At 40.6% G+C, this 15,783-nt stretch overlaps 1 protein-coding gene across 1 annotated transcript in view; it reads right to left on the bottom strand.

Moving 5' to 3' along the window:
• The window catches only part of DDX10 (DEAD-box helicase 10), a 269,719-nt gene extending 262,763 nt beyond the window's left edge, over positions 1-6,956 (bottom strand). Inside the window, exon 1 of the mRNA XM_021671095.2 lies at positions 6,717-6,956. Coding sequence (XP_021526770.2) covers positions 6,717-6,902 — 186 coding nt within the window. The 5' untranslated portion in view covers positions 6,903-6,956. The remainder of the gene's footprint in view (positions 1-6,716) is intronic.
• Between the last annotated feature and the right edge of the window lie 8,827 nt (positions 6,957-15,783).

The following is a 15,783-nucleotide window of genomic DNA, read 5'->3' as shown; positions in this document are numbered from 1 at the left end:
TAGTAACTCTTTCCCCTTCCCTTTATCCCTTTCTTAGGGGGTAAAAAAAAAATCACTTCCATCTCCACACTACTCACACTCAGTCTAAAAATCTGCCTCATAATTCTTCTGAATTCAGGGAAGAGATATTTCAGGAACGGTCTTTATTAAAGGCTTCCCACTGCTGGTAGAAAAGTCAGAAAGGGGAGAAGGAGAAAAGGAGGACATCATTTGACCATCCTCTTACACGTCTCACAACTCTCTAGTAATACCTATTTCTTGCTCAAGTGAATAATGCCTGTGAAAAAAGCACTGAAACTTCCTAGAATGCTCCACCTTTTGCAGTCAGGAAGGAAAGCAAACTGCCTCAACTACACCAGACCAAATTTTGATTAAAAAAAAATCGGGATTTGAATGCAGTTTCTATATGGTACAGCTGATTATAGTCTAAATGAATCCCAGGTGCACAGAGTCATTCAGCAATAGTGAAAACAGTTGGTGAACTAACACAGCTCAACATTTCTCAGTGAGCCTCAATCCCTACTTCTCTAGCAGTTACTCCAAAACACACCACCCCTCAGAAATACACCACCCTCATCACGAGATCAGGAGTTCAAGACCAGCCTGGCCAAGATGGTGAACCCGCATCTCTACTAAAAATACAAAAATTAGCCGGGCATGGTGGCAGGCACCTGTAATCACAGCTACTTGGGAGGCTGAGACAGAGAACTGCTTAAACCCAGGAGGTGGAGGTCACAGTGAGCCAAGATCGTACCACTGCACTCCAGCCTGGGCAGTAGAGGGAGACTTCATCTCAAAAAAAAAAAAAAAGAAAGAAAAAGAAAAAAAGAAAAGAAATACACCACCCTCCTGCTGTGAGTCGCATAGTTGACTGACCATGCCACCTGTGCCTGCTAAAGACCCACCATAAAAAAGCCAGGCTTCCCCCAGGCTACTCCTAGTCAATGGCAGGGCTTAGCAATACCACTGCAGGCCCAGGTTCCTCTGATGGACAATTTTGGATCAGTGACTCCACATCAGCCTGGCTGAAACTTTCTTGGAACTGTTCTGCAGTCTGAGATTCTTTCTACCTCCTCCTTTCATCCCTCCCCATTCCTGCTCCCCCTCCTTCAGCCTTCATAGGCATCCCCGCTCCTGCCCCCGTAATCCCTAAAGCTCCAGTTCACCCAATCCCATTTTGTCATCTGCTTCTCAACAAACCCAAAACCTAGACTCTACCAATGGTCTCCATAGTCTCCTCCCTGGTCTCTTACCCTCCAACCCTGACAGCTCGGGTATACTCTCTACATAGACTCCCGCCACATACTTCCCATGGCTTCCAGATAAAGTCTTTGACTGTGGCCTTTGTATACATTTCCTACTGTTACTGTAATAAATTACCACAAACAGTGGCTTAAACCAACACAAATATATTACCTTAGAGCTCTGGAGGTCAGAAGTCCACAGTGGATTTCGCATGACTAAAATCAAGGGTGTCAGCAGGGCTGCGTTATTTTCTGATGACTCTAGGAGAAAGTCCATTTCCCTGCCTTTTCCAGCTTCTAGAAGCTGCCCACATTCCTAGGTGTAACCCTCTTCTGTCTTTAAAGCCAGCAACAGACGCCGAGTCTTTCTCACATCACATCACTCTGACACTGACTCTTCTGCCTCCCTCTTCCACCTCTAAGGATGCTTGTGATTACATCGGGCCCACCTGGATAAACCAGGATAATCACCCTACTTTAAGGTCAGCTGATTAGCAACTCTTATTGCCCCTTGCCATCTAACATATTCACAGGTTCGAGGTATTAGGATGTGGACACTTTTGTTTTTTTGAGACAGAGCCTCACTCTGTCACCAGGCTGGGTGCAGTGGTGCAATCTCGGCTCACTGCAACCTCCGCCTCCCGGGTTCAAGCGATTCTCCTGCCTCAGCCTCCCAAGAAGCTAGGACTACAGGCGCGCACCACCACACCCTGCTAATTTTTGTATTTTTAGTAGAGATGCGGTTTCACCATGTTGGCCAGGATGTCTCAATCTCTTGACCTCAAGTGATCTGCCCTCCTCAGTCTCCCAAAGTACTGAGATTACAGGCGTGAGCCACCGCGTCTGGCCTAGGATGTGGAAACTTTAGGAAGCCACTATACTACCTGCTACAGCCTCCAATGTCATCACAGTCGAACCTGCCTCTTGACCCATGTGAAGCCAACTCAGGAATGCATGCAACACTCCAAGGAATATTTCCTTCCTCAAACAATTCCATGCATTTTCACATCTCTGTATTTCCTAATGTTCCCTCCACCTAGAACATCCTTGCCAATCTTTTCTATCTGATGAACTCATCATTCAAGAACTAGCTCCACCAGGCACAGTAGCTCACACCCGTAATCCCAGCACTTTGGGATTACAGGTGGGCAGTTCACTTGAGCACAGTTCAAGATCGGCCTGAGAAATACGTGAAGACACCATCTCTACAAAAATTACCAAAAAAATGATCCAGGCACGGTGCCATGCTCCTGTGGTCCCAGCTACTCAGGAGGCTGAGGTGCATCGGTCGCTTGAGTCCAGGAGGTCAAGGCTACAGTGAGCCGTGATGGTGCCACCTTACTCTAGCCTGAGTGACAGAGTGAGACTCCATCTCAAAAAAAAAGCTTAGCTCCACTGTTGATAACCACAAAGCACTGGACAGTTAGTATGCTCCACAGTGACATCTGCTAAGACTGAGATGCAGGGGTTGAAATCCAGCCCACATCAGCTCCCCAAGCCAGGGCTGAGGCTGCAACCACCAGGAAGAATGGTAGCATAGCCAGAGGAGGCATGTTTTTATAATGCATTTGACCAGAAGGAGCTCAGTATAGGATAACTCAGCTTCCCCTAATTACACCATCCTCTAACTCCACAGCACTGAGGTACATGTTACAAATTTACTATTATAACATTGTATACATCCTAATATAACATGTGTCAAACTATATCACCCACTACATGCCCAGGTTCCCTAGCGACTTGGGCATGTATTTTTTTCCATGTATACTTACACCCACCTAGACAAACGTCCATCAGATTATTTCAAAAGGTTTTGCAGTTAAATTGTTCAGCATTTCACCAGCGAGGCTACTGAACACCACCTGTGTACCATGGCTATGTTGTAAGTTTTATATACAATGCTACCACCTGAGGAGCCCCTTAGTGAGGGCCTGCACTTTGGTTACCTAGAGAATAATAAGCCTGCTATTCAAATGATTATATCCAGCATTGCTAACCTTGACAAGTGATTTCACACTGTGTTTACGTCTCAACTAAATCTTAAGAAAATATTTCTAAAATTAAAGAAGTAAAACGACAATGCTTAGCAGGGGGAAAAAGTTGCTCCAACAGTGAAACAAATGGGATTTAAATAAATGCAACATAGTAAAGCATAGTGGTTTGGTGCACTGGTATCAGACTACCTGGGTTAGAACTCCTTCTTCACTTCCTAGCTGTTTAACTTTTACATAAATTATTTAACCTTGCTGTGCCTTAAAGTTGTCTCACCTGTATAATGGGAACAATTGCTTTTTTTTTTTTTTGAGACAGAGTTTCGCTCTTGTTGCCCAGGCTGGAGTGCAATGGCGTGATCTCAGTTCATGGCAACCCTCTGCCTCCCGGGTTCAAGTGATTCTCCTGCCTCAGTCTCCCAAGTAGCTGGGATTACAGGCATGCGCCACACACCTGCCTAATTTTGTATTTTTAGTAGAGACGGGGTTTCTCCATGTTGGTCAGGCCAGTCTCCAACTCCCAACCTCAGGTGATCTGCCTGCCTCAGCCTCTCAAAGCGCTGGGATTACAGGTGTGAGGCACCGCGCTCGGCCAATGGGAACAATTTCACAGAGTTATTTGTTGTGAGTATATAGGAAGTCAGCATGCATAAAAGTTTGATAAATGTTCACCATTACTATTGAAACAAGAAACAAAAAAAGAATTAGCCAATGCTGCCAACCAGAGCAAAGCCATCTGGGAAAGGTCTAGTCTTACAGCTAAGAACATCTAAACACTGACTGAGCACCTAATCAAGAACACACACTGTGCTACCAGACTCTGGGGAGTGCAAAGATGAGCGTATCACTGGTTGCTGACCTTGAATCATTCATAGTCTAGTAGGAGAGTTTTTTTAAAAAAGTTAAAGAAGCTAGTCATCACAGACAGTTGATAAATGTTGTAATGAAAGTATCTACAAAACGCTACAGATGCACAGTAGCCCTAACTCAGCTGGGGGAGGTGATGAAGAGAAGTTTGCACTAAATCTGGAAGGAAGAGTACCTGTCCTTGGAGTGGGCAGATGGGTATGCTCACTGCAAGCAGCGGAAACATTAAGTACCAGAATGAGAAGCACAAGAAGCATGGACAATTCACAAAACTGCAAGCTGTTTCTTCATATGTGCCTGTCATGTGCCTCTTGTGCATGATCTGTAGTATTTGTGCATTACCTCATTTGAGCCTTACAAAGCTCTGGGTGGCTAATAACCTCTGTTTTTTGAAAGAAGAAACTGAGACTTAGAGGGGTGAAGAAACCTAGCTAGCCAATACCTGAAGAGAATGAGATTTAAACCAGGTCAGGCTGACCACAAATAACTGAACTCTTCAGTGAACTACAATATGTTGATACACTGTATTTGACATTTTCTCTAAAAGTAACTGAGCCAAGGAAGGGTTCTAATCAGGAGTAAAATGATTAGATGTTCATCTTGGAAAGAATCGTTCTAGCCAAAGGATAGAGGATAAATTAGAAAGGTTTAAGGCCTACAGGCCAAATTCCATCAGCCACCTGTTTCACTAAAGTTTTACTGAAAAACAACACCCATTCATTTAAGTATTTCTATGGCAGCTTTGGTATTACAAGGGCGCGATTGAGTAGTTCCACCCTTTTGACCACAAAGCTGAAAACATTCATTACCATTTACAGAGAAAGTTTGCTGACCCCTGTTGAAAGCAATATTTGCTGTAGTAATCCAGGCAAGAGATGATGGGAGGCTGAAGACAATGCACTAGGGATGAAGAAGCACTGGAAAACTTTAAGAGGCAGAACAGATCACCAGCGTGACGGACTGGATATAAGAGAAGGTAAGAGAAGTATCTAACACTGCTTCTATGGTCATTCTAGCTCTACGGTCTGCTGAGATGGTGAAGCTAAGATGTGGTAGGATAAAATTGATCCCAAATTATGTCCGTGTATTAACCTCTGGAAGCTATGAATGTTACCTTACACGGCAAAAGTGACTTTTCAGATGTGATTAAATTAAAGATCTTGAGATTGGGTGATTATCCTGGATTATCTGTGTGGGCCCTAAATGCTATAGAAAGCATCCTTATAACAGAAGAGGTAGAAGGACACAGGAAAAGCCAGAGACTGCAGTTATGCAGCCACAAGCCAAGGAATGCAAGCAGCCACCAGAAGCTACAAAGGCAAGAAACAGATTCTCCCCTAGGACCTCTGGAGAGAACATGTCCCTGCTGACACCTTGATTTTGGCTGAGTGAAACTGATTTCAGATGTGTGGCCTCCAGAACGTGACAGAATAAGTCTCTGTTGTTGGGTTTTTTTTGTTTTGTTTTTGTTTTTTGAGACAGAGTCACTCATGTTGACCAGGCTGGAGTGCAATGGCGCAATCTCGAGTCACTGCAACCTCCACCTCCCAGGTTCAAGTGATTCTCTTGCCTCAGTCTCCCGAGTAACTGGGATTACAGGCGCCCACCACCGCGCCCGGCTAACTTTTTGGTATTTTTAGTAGAGATGGGGTTTCACCATGTTGGCCAGGCTGGTCTTGAACTCCTGACCTCAAGGTCTCTGTTGTTTTAAGCCACCAAGTTTGTGGTAATTTGTCACAATGGCAACCTTAGTTCCAAAAATATTCCACCTGTTAAAACTCTGATTGTACTGCACTAGAAGGGGGCTGAGAAGCTGAAGGATGTGGGTGAAGGCCAACAAACATGGGATTTAGGGAAAGGGAAAAGAGGAATTGACAGACTTGTGGAGCCTGGGATTGGGGGGAGAAGTCAGGTCAAAGTGATGGTTACAGGTATACTCATCTGGGAACACCAGCTACAATATGGGAATGATAGGTGACAGAAAGAGACCAGCGTTCCAAGCTTTTCTAGGCCAGTTCTTGGATGGAAACATGAAGCCTGTGGCAAAAATGAGATGGCCACAGGAAGGAGCATAGATGATGTTGAGGCATGCAGTCTGGGCTCATGATTAAAAGCAAAGGCTTTGGGATTAGAAAGACATGGATCTAGCTTCCAAATCCACACCACCTACGAAGCGTGACAGATTCGGACACGTTAGAGTTTCATTCCTCTTAGAACCTCAATTCTCTCATCTATAAAATGGGATTATTAATATCCAAACCTCAGATCAAGTCAAACAATTAATGTAAGCACATGGTGAGTGCTTAAAAATGTAGGTGTTATTACCATTATTGTCATCAGTATTTTACTATGAATAAGACTGCAGCTATTATAGCATTAGTCTCCCTACCCTTAGGTACCGCCGCATTTCTATCATTTTTTTCAGGAACAGTGTAGCAAGCAAAAGAGTGGCCAGGACGGTGGAGAGGTTTGAGCTGTGGCACCCGGCGTGACATCCCATTCCCGGCCGGGTCCCGGTGACAGGTCAGCCTCCTCCACTCTGCAACGCCTCGCCGCAGTGACACGCTGCCCCGCTGCTGGCCGGCCCGCGCCCCCTCCCCAGCGCCGGGCTCACCTTCTCATAGTTCAGCATGAGGCGGCTGATATCCTCGCGCTCGACCTGCCACTCGGGTTTCTTCAGTTGCTTCCTCAACTGCTTCTTTTTGTTCTGCCTGTGGCTGTGTTTTTTCTTCCAGCGATTGAAGCTCCGCACCGGGTCGGGTCGGGCTCCCGAACCCGGAGAGTCGGCAGTTTTGACCATCACGGCAGCCGAGACAGCTCGGATCAACCCCCGGACGAGAGACACCTAAGGCCAGGATCGCGGAACCAGCATGGGGAAAACGCACGAAGGCGCATGCGCGAACCCGGAACCCCCGCCCCCGAGCTTTTGATACCGGGGCACGCGCCAATGACGGTAAGGAAAAAGAGGGCTGTGATTGGCAGATTCGCTCCTGCAGGGAGGAGCAGTCTCGGGGAAACGAGGGCGCCGCGCTCTAAGAAAGAGGGCTCGCTGAGCTGCGCCTGGAGCACGCCGGCTCTTTAAAAAAAACGCATGCGCATTGTTGTTGTTACTATGGTGACGTCATACGCTGAACCTTTAAGGGATATTAACACTTTTGCTCCAGGTTAACTTTGCGAAGCGTTCATGAACGTGTGCGTACACAAATACAACCTGTGAATTAAAATTGTGATCCTCGTTTTGCACATTTCGGCCCAACTAGCCAAAAGATTTGCCTAATAGTAAACAGCTAGTTAATGACTTCTGATTTCCATCCACTGAGGTTGTACTTCCTCAGGAATAAAAATAAATATTCTATATTCTTCTTATGCCCGTCTAGGTTTTCCTTTTCTTCTGGGCCCCGCAGACTCTAGCTGCAACAGCAAGGAAACTGGAACGGAATCAAATGGAATTTGCCTTAAAATGCTATTATGGAGACAAAATGATAACTAAAAGTAAAGAAGTAGATAATAGAGACCGGGCACAGTGGCTCACGCCTATAATCCCAGCACTTTGGCAGGTCGAAGTGGGTGGACATACTAAGGTCGGGACCACCAGAAGTTCGAGACCAGCCTGGCCAACATGGTGAAACCCCATCTCTACTAAAAACACAAAAATTAGCCAGGCGTGGTGGCACGCGCCTATAATCCCAGCTACTCGAAAGGCGGAGACAGGAGAATCGCTTGAACCCGGAAGGCAGAGTTTGCAGTGAGCCGAGATCGCCTCACTTTACTACAGCCTGGGCGAAAGAGTGAAACTCCATCTCAAAAAAAAAAAAAGTAGTTAATAGAAAAGTTACTGCTAGTTGGCCATTTAAGTGAACTGGCTTTCAATGAATTGGGTTTTTTGACACACTTACCTAGAGTCTCCAGGAAAACACTGGATTGTGGTGGGAGAGGAAAGTGGAAAAATGAATTCAAAGTTCACATGCAGAATTTTGGGCCCTCAAATTCCCTTTCCAACCACATATTCAGATCACTACCCTCACCTCTATGTCCATCCTCCAAACAGGTCATGATTTATTGGAAGAGAGTGAGGACAATAGGTGAACGAGAATTTCTATACTCAGGGACACTAGATACGGTAGACAGTAAAGTTCAATAAGGAGAGATTATATAAAAGCATATATACATCCTCGAAAAATTAAAAATAGAACTCTACATGAGCCAGCAAATTTCACTTCTGGGTATATACAGACAAAAAAATTGAAAGCAGGGTCTCAAAGAGATATTTGCACACCATGTTCACTGCGTCACTATTCACAATAGCTAAAAGGTAGAAGCAACCCAGGTGCCCATCCACTGATGAATGAGTAAAGAAAATATACACATAAAATGGAATATTATTCAGCTTTCATAAAGAAGGAATTTCTGACAGAAGCCAACAACATGGATAAACTTTAAGAATATTAAGTTAAGTGAAATAAGCCAGTCACAAAAGGACAGACACTATATATGGTTCTATTTACGTGAGGTACTTAGAGTTGTCAAAATGATAGACAGAGAAAGTAGAATGGTGGTTGCTAGGGACTCAGGGAGGGGCCAATGGGCGGTTACTGTTTAATCAGTGCAGAGTTCCAGTTTGGCAAGATGGGAAGAGTTCTAGAGACTGGTTGCACAATAGTGCGAATGTACTTAATGCAACTGAACTGTATACTCAAAAATGGCTAAAATGTTAAACTTTATGTGATGTGTATTTTACCACGTGTGCCGCATATGTATACCTACAGAACAATAAGGCCCTCAGCTATAACTCACTTTTTTCCTAGAACTGCAGCATGCCTGCAGGCATATATGCATCCTAGGCAAGAAACTGGAAGATTCAACTCTAGGGAAACTGAATGCCCAAGAGAAAGATCTCAATATAATGACGTTTAGGGGCTGGGCACGGTGGTGCATGCATATAATCCCAGCACTTTCCAAGGCCAAGGTGAGAGGATTGCTTGAGCCCAGAAGTTTGAGACCAGCCTGGGCAATATAGTGAGACCTTGCCTCTACCAAAATTCAAAAACTTTAGCCAAGCTTGGTGGTACACACCTGTAGTCCCAGCTACTAGAGGGCTGAGGCAGGAAGATCACTTGAGCCTACAGAAGTCAAGGCTGTAGTGAGCCCTGATACTACCACTGCACTCCAGCCTGAGCGACAGAGCCCCCTTGGTCTTTAGTGAAACTTATCAGTTAATAAGCCCTCCATTCACTCTTTTCTAATCAGCTTTATTCTTTTGTTTGATTTTTTGTTTGTTTGTGACAGAGTTTCGTTCTTGTTGCCCAGGCTGGAGTGCCATGGTGTGATCTTGGCTCACTGCAACCTCCGCCTCCTGGGTTCAAGCGATTCTCCTGCCTCAGCCTCCCGAGTTGCTGGGATTACAGGCATGTGTCACCACACCCAGCTAATTTTTTGTGTTTTTAGTAGAGATGGGGTTTCTCCGTGTTGGTCAGGACTCCCGACCTCAGGTGATCCGTCTGCCTTGGCCTCCCAAAGTCCTGGGATTATAGGTTTGAGCCACCTCGACTGGCCACCTTATTATTAAATATGGAAGAATAACCAAAGACAAACAAACATTTTAGGAAATTGTTTAACTTAATAAACTAATGCAGAGAGCAAAATAAGCCTTCAAAAAATCATTATTAATATTCTTAGAAAGATAAGGCCTCATACCCAAGAAATAAGAACAGAGAATACTCAGAGAACAAAAAAAGAATTCTTCATAGAAGTCATTTTGTTATATAAATCAAATTGTTAACATAAAATAGTGGAAAATTCAAATTTTAGTCACAAGAACTCAGTATCACATTCCAAAGTCATTAGGATTTAATAATTTATAATGAAAATAGATCATATCTTTATCACTTAAAATGACAGCTTTATGATGGTTTCAATGCTTTGTTGCTCTAATACCTTGTTTTCCGTAGAAATGACCCCTAGATAGGCTTCCAATTGTAATATTGAGGACATTAAATATGTTTTAATATGTTTTAAGACTCTATATTCTCCACCGCCAACCAATATTCACAAAGATCCTAAAGAACTAAAAAGAAAAAAATTGGAAATGTGCCTGGTGATTACTGCTATTAATACAAATAGAGGCAATACTCCAGTAGTGGAAGGAGGGTCCATTCTAAAATTTAGGGAGAAAATGTAATATTTGGTGGGGCATGGTGGCTCATGCCTGTATTCCCAGCACTTCAGGAGGTCAAGGCAGGTGGATCACCCAGGAGTTCAAGACCAGCCTAGCCAACATGGTAAAACCCTGTCTCTACTAAAAATACAAAACTTAGCCAGGCATGGTGGCATGCACCTATAATCCCAGCTACTTGGGAGGCTGAGGCAGGAGAATCGCTTGAACCCAGGAGGCAGAGGTTGCAGTGAGTCGAGGTCACACAATTGCACTCCAGCCTAGGTGACAAGAAGGAGACCCCATCTAAAAAAAAAAAAAAAAAAAGGAATACTTACAGTTCATCATACATTGATGCCCTATCTAATATCTAATATTATCCATCACTTAGTTTCTATTTGTAAGTTTGCAACAGTTTATCATCATAATTATTCAAATTGCATGTCTCAAAAACTCTGAAAAGATCATTATAATCTTTCAGTACTTTAAAACTTTTTAAAAAAGATTTTCTGGTCAAGCAAGATAATAACGGTAACCTACATGAGCAAAACCATTGCCCAGATCTCAGTTCATAAAGACCATTTTTTCCAATCAAATGAGCCAAAGTTCTTTGAAGAAATAGCTAATTCCAGGCTGACACAAAGAAAGAACCAGATAAGCTGGAATATCTTGAAGTGCCAGAAAAAAAAAAGTGCTCAAAGAATTATTGGAATGGACAGGACAGTTCTATCTCTTGACCTAGATGACAGCTATGAGGATATTTGCCTAATAATACTTCAGCGGACTCTACAGTCATTTTATGTAGCTTTCTATAGTGTAAAAAAAAAAAAAAAAAAAAAAGAATATGTTACCCCAAAATATGCCTCTTTGATAAAACATTATTTTTTAGTTAAAGACAATTAAGAAGCAGCAAATATAGGAAGAGCTCTTCCTATCCTCCCACTTTTTTTGCTTAAACAGAGGATATAAATTACCTTTTACTGGAAACAATTCTAGTTGTCATAGCAGCCCAGAGACAGCACGAGAGGAATCTGCAAACTAATCTTACTTCATCAGTTTCCTCACGTACATTTACCTTTCACAGTTTCCCACATTTGGAAGCCCAAAACGAGTTCCCTTTTTTCCTGTCATTGCTCTACAAGTGATTGTCCTTTGTTGAAGATGCTGTATAAGCCAGAGCTCCCAGCCACTGCTCTGAGTTACTTTCCACTGAAGTTACTGCCACGTGATGAGCACTGCACACATTACTAAACTTGTTCATTTTGTTCTTGTTAATCTGTCTTTTGTCACTGGGCTTGTTCTAACTACAATTTTATGAGGGTTGAGGAAGAACTATATTTCTTCCCCAACAATAGGTGTATTATATTTTTCAATAAAAATGGTTTAAAATATAAAATGTTCACAACAAAAAGTCATGCCAAATTGGTACTGAGCTAATACATTTAAATATGGGTGTTTTAAAAAGTATAACTTTGACTAGCATTTTACACTCTATCTAGATAATTTACTGTTTAAAATATCAATAATGTATAAAAGATAATTGTTTACTTCCTATAATTGAGAATTAGTAGCAGGATGGCCTCAACTGGACTTCTACATCATGTATTTTACAAGTTTCAAAATTAACCTCAGTAAACGTTAGTTTCAGTGTTTCAACAATGTTCCAACAGCTAAAAGGTAATTGTATAATTCTTGGATTATACAAAATTTTCAATAGTTTAAAAACCGTCAGGCAGAGGCTTACACCTGTAATCCCAACACTTTGGGAGGCTAAGGCAGAAGGATTGCTTTAGGTCAGGAGTTCAAGAGCTGCCTGAGCAACATAGCAACACTTTATGAAAAATTTAAAAATTAGCCAAGTGTGATGATACACACTTGTAGTCTTAGCTACCCAGGAGCTAAGGTGGAAGGGTCACTTGATCTGAGAAGTTCAAGGTTATACTGCACTCCAGCCTGGGTGACAGAGGGAGACGATATCTCGAAAAAAAAAAAATTTTTTAAGGTTTTCACTTTTTTTATTTTAACCATAAGTTTAAAGAATGCATGATGAATATGGAGTGCTCTGTAATACTTGTTGGAAATCTTCCTGGCAAAATCAGTGTTATTCTTTATGTACATAAATTGTGGTAATGTCATATCTCTGACCTTTATATTTTTAATAATAATTGCATTATTATTATTACCAGAACCAGATTTAAATTTCCTAGATATCTATGAACAAGGAGGGACTTTATTTTTTTTAAGGGGAGATTATTTTCAATTTGCCGTAACATCCTTTACCTCAAAACTGTAGCATTTCAAACTTTAGTCAGGTTATTTCTTTTCAGTCACATTTTGTACACTGCTGTAAGAAACTTTTTTGGTATTCGCTTTGAATTCAGACTTCAGTTAATCTCTTACTGCTCTTGGTTTTGCAGAGAAGTAACTGAACCAAGATGGTAGTTACATGCTTTCAAGACATTACAGGAAGAGGTCTTCCTATCCTCCCACATTTTTGCTTAAACAAAGGATAAGCAAATTGTCATATTATTTTGGTTTCTAGTCTGTGTTTATAAGTAGTCTACTAAATATGTAGATCAGATGATTCCACAGTTATGTCATCTGCTGAGCAAATTCTTTAGTCACATATAGAAATATAGAGTTTTAGAAATCTAATAAATCTAACACATTGGTATTTTTCTAATTGGGATCGATACATTTTGTAATTTAGTTAATTACTTTAGGTAATTGGACAATATTTATAATCCTTGCCTTATTCAAATAATTAAATGATATCATTCAATGTGATAGTATTCACTATTTGATTTTATATTTTATCCTCTAAATATAAGCTCTGTTTCATAGCACCAATAACGACATATATTATACTTTCCAAATCAGATTCTATCTTTGAATACTTAACACTTTGCTGATATGCTTTTTTATTTTCTTTATGGTTTCTAAGAAGTAATATATGCCAGGCTGTTCATCCATTTTCATAATATCATTGATTTTTTTTTTTTTAACCTCCAGACAGTTTTTAATAAAGGCAGACTCCTTCAAGTTACAATCAAGTAACCAGAATCCAGTAACTTTTTTACTGTTTTAAGAAGTTTGTATTAAAGAAAAAAAAACATTTACAAAAACTTCCACCTGTGCTTTTTTGTTTTGCTTTTTTGTGGTTTTTTTGTTTGGTTGGTTGGTTTTTTTGCTTGTGATGGTTTCCAACAAGAATGACCCATTTTTTTAACATTCAAGTTTCCTGGCCATGTACCTGAACTGAGAGAGCGTTTTGCAAATGTGTATCCAATTTATTTCTCTTCTAATTTTTATTTACATTCCTCTCTTGTGGTTGACATGAAGACAAAAAGCAAATTCCCATCCTGCTCTCAATTCTATGTTCTAATGAAACTAGTATCTTTATATTTTTCCCCAATATTTTCTATATTGTGTTGAAAAAAATATATTCAGTTATCTCAATAATATTATTTTTTCCTCTATAATGGCTTTTTTCTGTTTTATGATTCTATTAATTTTTTTAAATGTTTTCTGATGTCTAGTAAGAAATTACATAATAGCTTAGTATTTTATCTCAGAATTTATACAAATTTAAAGCAATATATATGAAAAAAAGCTGTTAAATTTTAACAATGATTATTCACTGCTTCACTATGAACCAATCTGAAAACATTTCTTTAAATTTGTAGATAATTTGAGTCCACTTAAATTAATTGTTATGGCTGATATGTTTGGTCTCAGTTCTGTGATAGTAATTTATATGAAGTTTTATATAGTATATCTGATGTGTTCTTTTCCTATATTGTCTGTTTCTTTGGGTTATCTTGACATTATTTTTGCATTTAGAACACTGTGTAGTAGTTGTCTATGTAATAAGTCCTTTATGTGATGCTCTTACACTCCTTTTTCCTTGAGTCGGTGATACCCATTGATTTCCACTTACTATCAATACGGAAATCCATGAGTTTATTTTATTTTCTCTTTCATTTGCATTGTCAGAGCATATCACGTTTATGCTTTATTCTTCTATGCTGACTCCACTTTGTTCAGACTCAGTTCTAAAATTACATTTAATGCTCATTCTTCATCTGCCAACATTTTCCAAATCACCTCTTGGTTCGAAAAAAACTTAGGGGTGCGATATTCCCTGAGGTCCTGCGTGCTTTAAATTGTTTTTCAATAGCCTCAAGTTGTAAAGTCTTCAGTTCTTACTTCTTTCCCTTGAGTTTCTTTTAAAGGGTTGTTCCACTGTTGCTTAGTGTGTTGATGCCAAGCTGTCCGATGCCAATCTAATTTTCTCCCTTTCATAATGACCTTAATTGTTTTGAATGGAAAATTAGATAATTTTTTCTCCTTTTTTTAGTAAATTAAATCGTTTTACTAAATTATGTTTTAGAGTTAATTATTTACATGTCAATTCTCCCAGGCACACAGTGGACCTCTTCAATAATAGTTCTTTGTTTTTGTTTTTTGTTTTGTTTTGTTTTATTTTTGAGATGGAGTCTTGCTCTGTTGCCCAGGCTGGAGTAAAGTGGTACAATCTCAGCTCACTGCAACCTCTGCCTCCCAGGTTCAAGTGATTCCCCTGTCTCAGTCTCCCGAGTAGCTGGGACAACAGGCGCCCGCCACCAGGCCCGGCTAATTTTTCTATTTTAAGTAGAGAAGGGGTTTCACCATGTCGGCCAGGCTGCCCTCAAACTATTGACCTCATGTGATCTGCCTGCCTCAGCTTCCCAAAGTGCTGGGATTACAGGCATGAGCCACCGCGCCCAGCCAGTTCTTTAAGTTTGTCTGCTCTCTGCATTGTAACTGCCTTTCTACATTGCCAATAAAGTTAAATATTGTTTAACTTTAAGAGAGTCCCACAAGATCAGAATAACTAGGCTTAAAAATGCTAAAAGTTGAACCCATCCATGTCCTCTTGTTATGTAAAAATGGCAAACACCTATTTGTAAATCAATTCAACTGTATATTTGACTTTTTTTAAGTTGAAAAAGAAATTAATAAAAGATAAATGTTTATTCACATAATGAAATCACGTTTGTTTCCTTATACCTTATTAATATAATCAGTCTGAAGTCATTGTTAGGATACAACGCCTCTATCGAATTTTTGAAGTTGCAGCTTTATTTGGTTCCGTCGCCTTTTACTCATATCCTCTACAACTTGGCAGGGCCAACATGCAGCCATCTTGATTCCAGAGTGCAACCTGTTAAACTTTAAAATATATATATATTTACCTAATTGGCTAGTACACATAAACCAAAAGGCCAGGCGGTTTAAGCTTGCCACAAGTGTTATGTTGCTAACTACCCAGGAGTCATGAATCAATTAGTTTGTCTATACATGCCTTTGTTTATTCCTTTATGTATACCTTTTTTCATTTATTTATCTAATTGTCTTCTAGTAGACTATTGTTAAGCCTCAAGAATACAAAAATGAAGAGGAAACTATCCTTGCCTCAAGGAATTTATAAACAAATATGATGACCTCCAAAGTTAGCTGCATGAGAATCACATAGAAAGCTTTTAAA

The sequence above is a fragment of the Aotus nancymaae genome, unplaced genomic scaffold (assembly GCF_030222135.1).
Source record: "Aotus nancymaae isolate 86718 unplaced genomic scaffold, 86718_ANA_hifiasm-v0.15.2.pri h1tg000012l, whole genome shotgun sequence".
Taxonomy (NCBI): domain Eukaryota; kingdom Metazoa; phylum Chordata; class Mammalia; order Primates; family Aotidae; genus Aotus; species Aotus nancymaae.
This window is presented reverse-complemented; position numbering and strand designations above follow the sequence as displayed.